The sequence below is a fragment of the Ctenopharyngodon idella genome, chromosome 15 (genome assembly GCF_019924925.1).
Source record: "Ctenopharyngodon idella isolate HZGC_01 chromosome 15, HZGC01, whole genome shotgun sequence".
In the NCBI taxonomy this organism is placed as follows: Eukaryota; Metazoa; Chordata; class Actinopteri; order Cypriniformes; family Xenocyprididae; genus Ctenopharyngodon; species Ctenopharyngodon idella.
The window spans coordinates 7,748,609-7,761,526 of NC_067234.1; the positions used below are offsets into that span (position 1 = coordinate 7,748,609).

The window sequence follows — 12,918 nt, forward strand, 5'->3', positions numbered from 1 at the left end:
GGCATATTGTTTGTATACATTACTAACTGTGTAATAATAATAATAATAATAATCAAGTCTTACAGCTTACGCTTTCTGTGTGTACGTTCATTCTATGAATCACACGTACGCACATGGGAGAAATGATCGTAAGATCAAATTTCGGACGGTTTCTGCGCAACATTTTATAAATGAGGCCCCCTATCTCTAAATTTGCATCATAAAACTGCAGTGTTGAAAGAGTCTATTGCAGTGGTTCCCAAACCTGTCCTGGAGGACCCCCAGCCCAGTACATTTTTGTATGTCTCCCTATTTCTGACACACGCATTTCAGGGCCCTCATTTATCAACAGTGCGTAGAAAAGGTTCTATATTTTGTTCTACGAATGAAATTTAGAATGTGCCTAAGTACAAGAAAATCCGTATTTATCAAACGTACGCACGCAGTTCTTACGCACATGAGTAAGCAATCATTGTTGATAAATCCCACATGTGCGTAAGTACCATGCTCGTTCACGTTCACGGTCATTAGCATTCGGAAACGCCTCCAATGAACCATATATGGTGACAACACTTCCCTTTAAAAATCACGTGATTGTGTTTTTTCCTCACCGCAATAATGGCAAAGAGAGCACTCTATGCTGCCGCCAAGCAGATCAGCACAATCTTGGAAAACGCGCTCTCTGCGGAGCGCATAGTTTGCCAAGTCTTCCAATAACACAAGATAAGCCATTGCACTGAGACAAACATTTTTCACATCTGTCTTTTATAGGGTTTGACACCAATTACGCATCGTGTTTAAAACTAGACAAATGATAAATTGAGGAAACACAGGACGTATGTGGATTGCTTAATTCATACTGTGACACTCTTAAATGCTTTTTATGTGTAGTGTCGCTATTCTACCACTAGATTCTCTGCGTAAGCATGCTCAGAGGTGTGCTTGTATTTACACACATTTCTACGTATTAGTACAAGTTGGTGAATCCCCACACTTTGCGTAAAACTGTTCTTACGCACTCATTATGCACAAATCTATCCGTACGCACCGTTGATAAATGAGGGCCCAGGTCTTGCTTGCTACTAATGAGCACATGAGTTAAATCAGGTGTGATATATGAGGGAGACATACAAATTGTGCAGGGCTGGGGGTCCTCCAGGACAGGTTTGGGAAACACTGGTCTATTGGTTCCTCTGGCCGCTTTGCCATGGTTCTTGTTATCATCATATTGCACTGTTGCAAGGGGCTGGACTAGATCTACTGGTAAATCATGACCCAGAACTATGGGACAAGGACGATTATCTGTTACCCCTACCTTTAACAGGTAATTCCATGTCAAATCAACCAAATTTTGGAAACTTCCCTTTGGAAACCTTTTTTTTTTTGTTGTTTTTTTTTTTTGTTTATTTATTTATTTTTTAAGAAAGACAAACATATGGTGATGAAAGCCAAAATATTAAATGTAATGAATGTATATTGACTAGAGTAATCCACTGTTTTGTAGAGGGGGTCAAAATGACAATTTTAACATTTTTACATGGTGCCATCTTTTTAAAGTCATTTTTACCCCCATCATTATTTTATTTTTACAGAAGTTTGTAGGTCTGTTAGTAAAATATGTTTACTTTAGCAATTTTTGTTTTATTATATGCCAACGGTGACCGTTCAAAAATGAGAAAAAGCACTTCTTGTGTTTTTTGCCCCAAGTTTACATGCCTGTAACTGAAGAATATTAAATACATCTTAATATTCTTTTATATTTTTGTTTTTAACAAATATTTCTTTTGGTATTTTCATTTTAAAGGCCCTATATGTTTCAATCCCATGGGGATCTCAATGCGGCCCCATGAGTATATTGCATACAGCTGATAATTATTTTCTTTTAAAGAGGAATGTCTGAAGAACAAATAATGTTAAAACTAGAATTGTATCTTGTTTCCCTCTATCAAAACAATTACATACAACAGCCTTTTCGTTTCATGGCAGTAATCAGCCCACGCTTTTATTTGTAGTTGAGATTAAACGGCCGTCAATTTATCCCAGAGGACTGCGATAGGACACCTTCTTAGTGCCATAAATATTAAAGATACTTTTTGATTTTAGATTCTGGTTCTTAAACTTTTCTTTTGAAATCTTGAATGGTTCAATCCCATTGGTATGGGGATCTCAATGCGGCTCCATGTTCAATTATGTTCATTCTAACAGCTGATACTTATTGCATGTAAAGGGGAATGTCTGAAGAATAAATAATGTTAAAACTAGAAATGTATTTTGTTTTTGATTTTTGTAAAAGTAATTAGGGCTGTCCCAAATGGCATAATAATCTTAATCAAATTCTCAAATGTAGATATTAATAAAAACTTTCTCCTTTTTTTGATAAATGTTTTAATAACAATTTTATAAGAAATTCGTTTAATGTTGGATCCAATTCTCCATGTAAATCAAAATGGCTTAAAACTCATTGTATATCTTGGCACAGCATTTGGACATTACCAAATAAATGTTATTTCTAATAAAGTAAAATAACTAATTTAGAAAATTATTCATAGATGTTAGCCTGTAAATGCAGATATATTCATACTGTTTGTGAAAAATGTACTTTTTGTAACACATCATTTGAAGATATTGAACATTTATTTTTATTGCTCTTTTTCTATTTTTTTTTTTTTTGGATTGACTTTAATGAGGCATGACTAAAAAATTAAACAAAACTCTTAATGTAGAACCTTATGCCATTTTACTTTGTTTTTAAAACCCATATTTTTCTGAAGTTTTTTTTCTAAACGTCTTATATTCATAGGACAAAAATAACTCAAAGAAACCTTCATATATTACCTTTTGTAATACTGTTTTATAAGAAATGCATTCTTAATATTTCAAAGTTAACTATAAAATGGCACTGGAACCATTTTCTTTTTATTGTGGACAGCATTACACAAATATGTTTAAATTACATTGCAAATGTTTACATTTAAGATGCACAACGTAACCCAAAATCAATATTTTCCTGATACTATGTTAATAGCCATTAGCTTCAGTACAAAGACAGCCTTAAAGCCATTTTTTATTTTGCAAGCATGTATTTGTGATCAAACTTTGTCTCACTCTGTATACATGGGAATTTATGAATGAAATTAATAGCTGCCTTTACATTTTAGGAAGGGCAGTAAAAACATCCCTGCCAACAGTAAAATGATGCATTCAGTCTACACAGGCTCTGCCCCAACTACACTTGATGTGTAATTTCAAGATCAATGCCACTAATTGTACCTCGGATGAAAACTTCCAAACTCATTCAACTAAAGCATTTTTTATTTTTTTTTGCATATATATAACATGCAGAGACAGCCATGCCAAGTGCTTGCTCAATCGGTAGTGTGTATTTGAGGTGGGACTGCCTGCTTTTCTAAGCCAAAACAGAGAGAACTCTTCTGATCTCTACATTTGGTAAACTTGGGAAAATGTGAAACAGTGGTGATATTTAAATAAAGAAACTGAGACCTTGTACACAAAGATTTTGTTTATTATGTACAGAATGAGCAAGTTTCAAAACTTGACGTGAACATTTGAATGATATGACAGATACTTCCATTCATGATAAATGATAATTTTTCCAGTATTTTAACACTTCAATGTATTAAACAGAGCTCGGTGCTTTAGTCTGTTCATAGTTTTGCACCGCCAGCTCAATGAATCCAGCTCTGTTTGACTTGTACTGGGCATAAACCTAAAATAAGAGGAAAAAGAAAGACAAAATATGCATTAGAACCCGTTTGTGTGAGGATGCACAGGTTTTTACATGAAGACAAACTGTTTATTTTAACATCGTTCTTTTTTGATGTTAACATGGCGGCCAACGTGAGGTGGTGACCATGAAGAATAAAAGAGCTTTTATGTCTTTTAAAACTGATATATCTGGAGTCTTCATCTCATGTGAAACTATAAGTATAATAATTTTAACTCTTTCCCCAACATTGATAGATTTTTCAGTCATTTATAACAATGCATCCCTACCATTGACGGAAATTTATAACAATCTGTTTTCACTGTTATACAGACTGCTATTACACAGGAGAAGACGACGCAGAAACAAATTGACAGAAGCATTGCTTATGCACATGTAAAATAACACAATCATCAACATTAAACAACATATAAATCAAAACTGTCTAATGTTACTGAATGAAATGTAGACCAGGATGAGCTATAGGACGGTGAAGCTTTTGGGGTGTTGATGGACTTGATCTACTCCATCTGTTTTTGATCATCTTTCTGAATCTGATCTGGATGTAGCCTTTGACAAAAATGCATTTTACTTCAAAATGTTGCTTTTTTTTAAAAAATTAAACTTACCCACGTTCAAGTGTTAACAAAAAAGGAATGCATGAAGCTAGAATAAGGGCTGTGTATTGCCAAGAATCTGGCGATACGATACGTATCACGATACAGGGGCTACGATACGATATATTGTGATATATTGCGATACTGTAAGAAAGGCGATATATTGCGATATTCCTTGTTTTTTTTTAGAAAAAAGGATGTAAAAAAGGATGTAAAAAACGGTCATAAAGAACACACCACCATATGCATAAAACCTTACAAACAACTTTATTTTATTTAATCAATGCAGTATCATTTGCATTTATATCATTTTATGCAATCTAAGGGAAAATAGTAAAGTGACTGCAGGATTCTTTAGGTGTATATGTTTTAAAAGTTCACGGTATAGCAGTTTTTAATTTCTAAACTATTTAACAACTAGTGCATAGTCCATTTCATGACTGAATATCTGTTTTATATTTAATACTGTAAAGCTGCTTGCTTTAAAGCAGTCTAATGTATAAAGTGCTATTTAAATAAACGTGACTTCACTGAAGTGCTGAACAGAGCTGGTGCAAACATATTCACATCGCTATGATCAGATGCTTTCTTAATTCCCCTCACCGCTGTCATTTTTGTTGTGTGTTTATTTTGTTACCGAGAGGAAAGCGTGCAGTAGGCTACATACTACATATTCTATCGAACGCCTCTCTCAGCAGCGCGGATGGCATCGGGATATTAAGTGAGCTCTCAGATTCAATGCGTTTCCCGAGTTTTGGATTTTAACATGGCCTATTTTGCAAACAACTGACTCTTGTCGATCTCCTTAGTGGGTTCTTTATAGTTGAAGCCAAAGTGAGCGCACACACACTTCAGCTCTATATGCCGCGGGAGCGGAATAATTCTATCGTCTTGTGAGCTGGGTTTGCTAATGCTAATGTTAGCGATGCACCTTGCGCTTCTTCGGCTACGCGTCACTTTACGTTCTGAGATAACACTGACATCTAACCAGTTGGGTTTTATACAGTCTGTGGTTTAAACCGAACACAAAGCCACGAATCTTGGATCTAAATAAATAAATAAATATCGATAGTGTTTTTGAGAATCGATACAGTATCGCCAAACATAATATCGTGATATTCATGTGTATCGATATTTTCTTACACCCCATAAAACAGGTTTTTTTTTTTTTTATCTGAGTGTCTGTTCTTTCTTTTGACATTTTGCATGTTTAGATAATCATACAACAAAATATTCTGAGAGCCATAAAACTTTTGTGAAAATGATCAAAAATGCTGGCGGTGGCAACTTTTTTTTTTTTTTTAAATGCTGAAGGAGAAAGAGTTGATGATGCTAAAAGTGCTATTTATTTTTTGTGTCAAATTTTGCTAATTTTAATTAGCAAAACAAATACTTACTTCCTGATACAGGGGTTAAAGGGTCAATGTGACAAAACAGGGTTGAGCGGAGTGTGCACCAAGTAAGGACCATGACTAAACCGTGGCCCCTCATCAAGTCTACCATGCTTTCCGAATTCCTTTCAAAGAATTTAATATATACACACTCTGTCTTTCACACACATTAAAACCCGTCACTCTACCATCTCTACCAAATTACTGGTGGCATCTCAACTTGACAAGAATTTTTTTTCCCCTTCCTTTACTCCATTCTCTCTGAATGACATCCTCGCATGGGTTAAAGGTCTAACCACAGGCTAATGGGAAGTGATGTACCCTTGGCCTGACCCCTTCTTCCCTGTTTCCAGAGCACATATCATTAATGTTCTCATGTAAGAGTGACAGACTCGCTGATCTCTTCTGCTGATATGTGAGCTGATTTGGCACAGAGCTACTTGAGTAAATGTTTACAGCCTAATTAACACTGTAGTATTATAATCTGAGGTGATGGATTCTTGTCTTGCATCCCTTTTGGGCATTTAAATGTAACATTTATTATAATATTTATTTATTTATTTTTTATACATTTTTTTAATGATTTTAAAAGAAGTCTCTTTATTTCATCAAAATACAGTAAAACAGTAATATTGAAAAATATTACAATTTAAAATTTCTATTTTAATATACACTGAACAAAATTATAGACAACACTTTTGTTTTTGCCCCCATTTTTCATGAGCTGAATTCAAAGATCTAAGACTTTTTCTATGTACACAAAAGGCCTATTTCTCTCAAATACTGTTCACAAATCTGTCTAAATCTATGTTAGTGAGCACTTCTTCTTTGCCGAGATAATCCATCCACCTCACAGGTGTGGCATATCAAGATGCTGATTAGACAGCATGATTACTGCACAGGTGTGCCTTAGGCTGGCCACAATAAAAGGCCACTCTAAAATGTGCAGTTTTACTGTATTTTTTGGGGGGGGCCGTGCATTATCATGCTGCAACATGAGGTGATGGTCGTGGATTAATGGCACGACAATGGGCCTCAGGATCTCGTCACGGTATCTCCGTGCATTCAAAATGCCATCAATAAAATGCACCTGTGTTCATTGTCCGTAACATACGCCTGCCCATACCATAACCCCACCGCCACCATGGGCCACTCGATCCACAACGTTGACATCAGCAAACCGCTCACCCACACAACGCCATACACGCTGCCATCTGCCCTGTACAGTGAAAACCGGGATTCATCCGTGAAGAGAACACTTCTCCAAAGTGCCGGACGGCATCGATTTGCATTTGCCCACTCAAGTTGGTTACGACGACGAACTGCAGTCAGGTTGAGACCCCGATGAGGACGACAAGCATGCAGATGAGCTTCCCTGAGACGGTTTCTGACAGTTTGTGCAGAAATTCTTTGGTTATGCAAACCGATTGTTGCAGCAGCTGTCCGGGTGGCTGGTCTTAGATGATCTTGGAGGTGAAGATGCTGGATTTGGAGGTCCTGGGCTGGTGTGGTTACACGTGGTCTGCGGTTGTGAAGCCGGTTGGATGTACTGCCAAATTCTCTAAAACGCGCTTGGGAGACTGCTTATGGTAGAGAAATGAACATTGAATTCACGAGCAACAGCTCTGGTGGACATTCCTGCAGTCAGCATGGCAATTGCACGCTCCCTCAAAACTTGCAACATCGGTGGCATTGTGCTGAGTGATAAAACTGCACATTTTAGAGTGGCCTTTTATTGCAGCCAGCCTAAGGCACACCTGTGCAATAATCATGCTGTCTAATCAGCATCTTGATATGCCACACTTATGAGGTGGATGGATTATCTCGGAAAAGGAGAAGTGTTCACTAACACAGATTTAGACAGATTTGTGAACAATATTTGAGAGAAATAGGCCTTTGTGTACACAGAAAAAGTCTTAGATCTTTGAGTTCAGCTCATGAAAAATCGGGGCAAAAACAAAAGTGTTGCGTTTATAATTTTGTTCAGTGTATGTTAAAATGTAATTTATTCCTGTATACAAAGCTGAATTTTCAGCATCCTTATTCCAGTCTTCAATGTCAGATGATCTTATAGAAATCATTCAGATATGCTCATTTGATGCTCAAGAAACATTTCATATTATTATTATCAATGTAGAAATCAGTTTTTGCTGCTTAACATTTTTGTAGGTCTCAAAGGTCTCAAACATATACATGTACTCCGTCTTGTCTTGTGTTTTATTTCAAGACCGGTCAAGACCATAACGTCGGGGATATCAGTAAATTGACAGTGCTTTGTCTGATTTATTTGTTAACATCTTTACCGTAACTAGATGTAAAACTTCCTGCTTCTAATGCAATCAATACCTTATTTCTAATTTGATTTCTTTTGTTATTGTTAAGCCGGGTCACAAATGAAAGTGGAATGGTATCAAAAATGTACAGCACACAGCGGTGTTTCATTACTGAATGAATCAGCTGCTTTGAACAAATCGGTTGAACAAATGATTCAATGACTCATTCATTAAATTATCTGCTGCCACCTACTGGCGGTTTTAGCTTCATATTTAAAAGAATCATTTTATTTTTCCATCATATTTTTATATTCAATCTTGTATTATTAAAACATTTATCTCAACATTGTTTATGCAGTTGTATTTGTACTAATTTAGATTCAACTTTAATGCTACATCTGCAGCGATGAATTTTGCTATCTTGATTAATAACAGCTCTATACTGTGTCATATATTTAATCAATAAATACAATTAGAATAATAAGACATTTCTCAGGCAGTAAATGTTGATCTTTCAGATGAATTTGAGGAGTGTTAGTCTGAAATTTGATCTTGTTCAAGTCTTTTTGTCCAATAATAAAAGATAGTCATGTTGTGATTCACCTCATAGCTGGTTTGGTTTTTTTTTTTTTTTTTTTTTAATTCTTATGGGAAAAATATTTCTGGAACCAATGCCTTTGAAAAAGTGGGCGGGCACTAACGGACTCTATAGGATACCTTAATTTTAAACCATTATATGTAGTTATGTATGAACTGTATTTGTGGTGACAGTAAAGGATGTGGAATTGATAAGCACAAAAAACTCTGATGACTTTGTTGTACAGTGATAACTTGCACATATGTTCACCTTCAGAAGGTCCAGGTCAGTGGCCTGTTGTCTTCGAGCGTGCTGCGCAGACTCACTCTGAGGATGAACCAAATGAAACAGACGCACCAACCTCACCGCATCCTGCATTCTGCAACCATAACAAAAAACAGTAACGTTAGGAAATTTGCCCTAGGAGGTTGTGTGAGAAAAAGACAAACATGGCAGATTTGGACAGGATTAAAATCACAGTGCACCTGTGCAAAAAAAAAAAAATTTCTCTAATGTCCTTCATGAAAACTAGTCCAGTCCGAACAGGGCTATAGTCAAACATTAGCGATTACAATACACGCTTTGCAAATTTCTCTACTGCTACTAGTTTTACAATTGTATCACAAAACTCATAACTATTAAAAATGACACATTATTATCAGACTTGTGTGATTCGTTCAGTCTTAACTGTTTAAAATTATATCCAATCTGTCAGTTCATGTTAGAGCTGCACGATTCTGGATAAATTGAGAAATAGTGATCCCGATTCTCCCACGATTCTGAACAGACAATTAAACACAACAACACATAATTTCCTAGAGGTTCTGACAAGATATTAATTGCTGCAGTCTATTTGAAACGTTTAATTAATCTGAATAAATTATTTAAAAAGGGTTAGGGTTTGAATGAATGATTCAATGGCTCACAGATAAATAAATAATTTCTGGATAAATCAGCATTTTTGAATGAATCTCCTGAACGACTGATTCAATGACAAATACATATTTTTTAAACAGTCACTTGTCGCCACCTACTGGTGTAACAATTGAATCAATACAATCGCTGAAGCATCAAGTTGCGTTCAAAAGGTGATTTGCTCTATTTTGATGATTACCGTAGACATCATTGTTTATATCCACACTACAAACTTTTATCCCAGTACTACTGTGATAATATGAATATTTGTAACACTGAAATAACGATACTGTGTGGCTGAAAAGACTGTTTGTGAAGCGGTTTCATACTTATACATGACTGCTCTCTCTGCTGGATCAGGGGCAGTGCCAACTTAATGCAGATCTGAATGTTCAATGTTTGCTGTGATAGTACTTGTCAAATGTTAAATAGACTCAGCCGAATCATTGTCATTAGGAATAAGACGGCATGGGTTTTGAAACGAGATTGCCATCTTTTAACTATTAATCGTGCAGCTTTAGTTCATCTCACAACAATGTAAACCTGATTAACCCAGAAACTCTCATTATGACACATGTAAGGATTCCAGAAAGGGGTGTGATTTCACTATTTATAAGGCACTTTTTCCATGGAGCAAACTTGTAAAAGTGGCCACACCTCAGGAAGATGGTTTATACATCCTGACAACACAAACATTGCTATGGAATAATAAATGTCAATAACAGATGGTTCATTTCTGCTTTTAAACTCTCCGGTACACCTGTCCCACAGACTTTCGTTGCAAATGCATTACTCTGAGCATGTTTTCCTTCTTTTTAACAAACTGTGGGACAATTCTGTGGTAACCGTCAGCATGTGCTTGTGCACTGAACCCTGACTATTCCTTTTTGATCTCCACAAAACACATACTCACAGGTCTCTCTGCAACATGTCCACCAGAAGGCCATCAATTCGCTGACCATTAGCAAGATGCCAGGCCAAACCACCAAAGAACCGTGTGGATCTGAGCAGATCATATTTCCCATGCTTTTCAATGTCCTCATAGGTCAGCATGAGCACCTAATCGCACAAGACCATATTACTATTATTAGTCAATCCAACCACAGCTATTGCCACAACAGCATGCAGAAAATAAGTGACGTATCCAGAGCGCTCCTCAACAGAATGACACAGAATGACACATTTTCATGAACTTGTACAGCATATCGCCCACCCCTAGTTTCGAAATACATTTGACTGTCAGCAACACAAAAAAAACCTCACATTTTTAAATTCTGCAGAGTCTGGCTCAAATTGGACAACACACTGGTTTAGCACATCCTCGTGTCTATCCTGTTCAAAGACCACCTGCACAGAGGAAGAAACACTCGTCAGAAATTAACACATTTGCAAATCGGCAAGACGTCTTCTGCTTTTGCTCTTTTCATACCCTGAGGTTTTCTTCTTTAAAGATGGGTGGTGGAGTGACTTTGCGGCCCTCTTTGGGGAAGTAAACTTGTATTATCCTATCTCTTTCGTTCCATGATGCTTTTCTCAGGGTTCCATTGGGCTCTCTCACAACTATGAATCTTTCCTTTGGGATATTGGTGAGAGAAACAGAAACGCCAACAGCAACAAAGATAAATAACAAAGTACCAGATCTCTCTGACACCACATTAAAAGATCAAAAAATGATCAGAAAATTACAGTAAATGAAGTATTGCCTTATTGGGTTATTATCCTAGAACAGCAGGAACATAAATTTTTTTCGTTTAAACCAATGTAAAATTAAAATAAAAACAACACAGATATGCTAAACTTAGTTATATAAAATAATGCCTTTTACTTACTCGATGCGGGACGTTAAAGTTGATGTCGGTGAATACATATTTAGCAGTGTCCATGCCCTCTAGCATCTGGTCTTCAGAAAGCACATCATTTATAGGCTTCCTCTCAGGCAGGACCGGTGGCATCTTCAGCAAATGTTTTGCCTGCTCCTCTGCTTTACACACTGCCTACACAGCCGTCAAAACACATGACCCTAATTAAGACTGCCGCTTTCCTAGCACCATAACTGTACAATCACATCACAAATCATATCTCATGTTATTCCAAAATGCCACAGTGAAACCATTTCCCTTATATCATGTGCCCTCATAAATCCTATCCTATCATGTAACCATCATGTCATGAATTTCATCCCATCATGAATTCCAAATCTCACGAAAAACCTCACCTCCTGTAATTGTGTGTCTGTCATAAGCTTGTATTTAGGAGGCGTTAGCTGCTCTCTTAAGGGTCTGAACACTTTCTCCAGATCCAGACCCGTGATTTTGGACAGAATGTCTTGAACCTCTGTATCTGTGAACTGAGCTTTAGGTACATCCACGGAGCCTGTACGATGAAAAAAAAAAAGAAACATTGATCAGCTCAAGTATTTCTGCTTACATTACATGCAAAAGTACTGTGGTTGTACCATGGAACAGTGATGTTATCACATGGGACTTTGAAATATAATATTTACTTATACTTAAATACTTAAATAACCATATTCAAACAGCATAGTATTTTCCACTTAAAAGTATTTCAAAGCATATAGCATTAAATAAATAAATGAATATCAAATAAGCATAACAAGGTCATCGTACTGTACTTTTTTGTCAAGCTTGAGATCTAATGACACTATTTTACAATTAGTAAACACATGAGACATTAAAACTACAAAACGTTAAATGTAATATACAAGGTCAATTATCCACTATTGTGAAGCATGAGACCGTATTCGTCACAATTACAGTGACTATACTTACTGCTGCGGGATTCTGATACACAGAACATTCGTGCTGTAGTCTGCAAACGAGCGTGCACATTTTTATCTAAACATTTAACGCAAAAGTAAGACTTTACTAAACGCCTTGCAACACTGAGCGCAGCCATGCTGCCTGTAAGTGACATCACTGCGGCTGTGTTTTGAACTTCCACCTTGCAAAGAACCACTAGGAATGCTGGGAGATGTAGTAGGCTAGATCTCTGACAGGGACTGCTTCTCTAAATATTTGAGCATAAAATCTGCGTATTAATGTTTTCATACAAAACATAAATAAATAAATAAATATCATCATCATCATCATCATCATAATAAATAAATAAATAAATAAATAATGATTCATCAGTCTACCAACTGTAACCACATGAACATAAAAAAAAAAAAATAAATAAAAAACCTCACATACATGACAAAATGCAGCATGTATAGACGTACACAGCCAGCAACTGAGAGGGCCGAAACAAGATCACGTGTAGGTCTACCGTTCATAATAATAATAATAATAATAATGATAGACCTCCAAATTACATCATAAATAGCGCATCTATTATGCAAAGCTTCCCATAACACAAAAGATGAAATGTAGGTTCATAAGAAGAATAAAAAAATAAGCTCAAATATGTTTATTTAAAGTGC

The 12,918-nt window shown here is 36.2% G+C and overlaps 1 protein-coding gene across 1 annotated transcript; it reads right to left on the minus strand.

The window, feature by feature from the left end:
• Positions 1-3,481: 3,481 nt before the first annotated feature.
• Positions 3,482-12,444, minus strand: mrps22 (mitochondrial ribosomal protein S22). Its single transcript, XM_051863737.1, has 8 exons — positions 12,266-12,444; positions 11,692-11,849; positions 11,306-11,470; positions 10,906-11,049; positions 10,740-10,823; positions 10,390-10,535; positions 8,832-8,940; positions 3,482-3,706 (listed from the first exon to the last, which is right to left on the minus strand). Exons 1-8 carry the CDS (start codon positions 12,408-12,410, stop codon positions 3,617-3,619), a joined length of 1,041 nt encoding a protein of 346 aa, XP_051719697.1. The 5' UTR covers positions 12,411-12,444; the 3' UTR covers positions 3,482-3,616.
• Between the last annotated feature and the right edge of the window lie 474 nt (positions 12,445-12,918).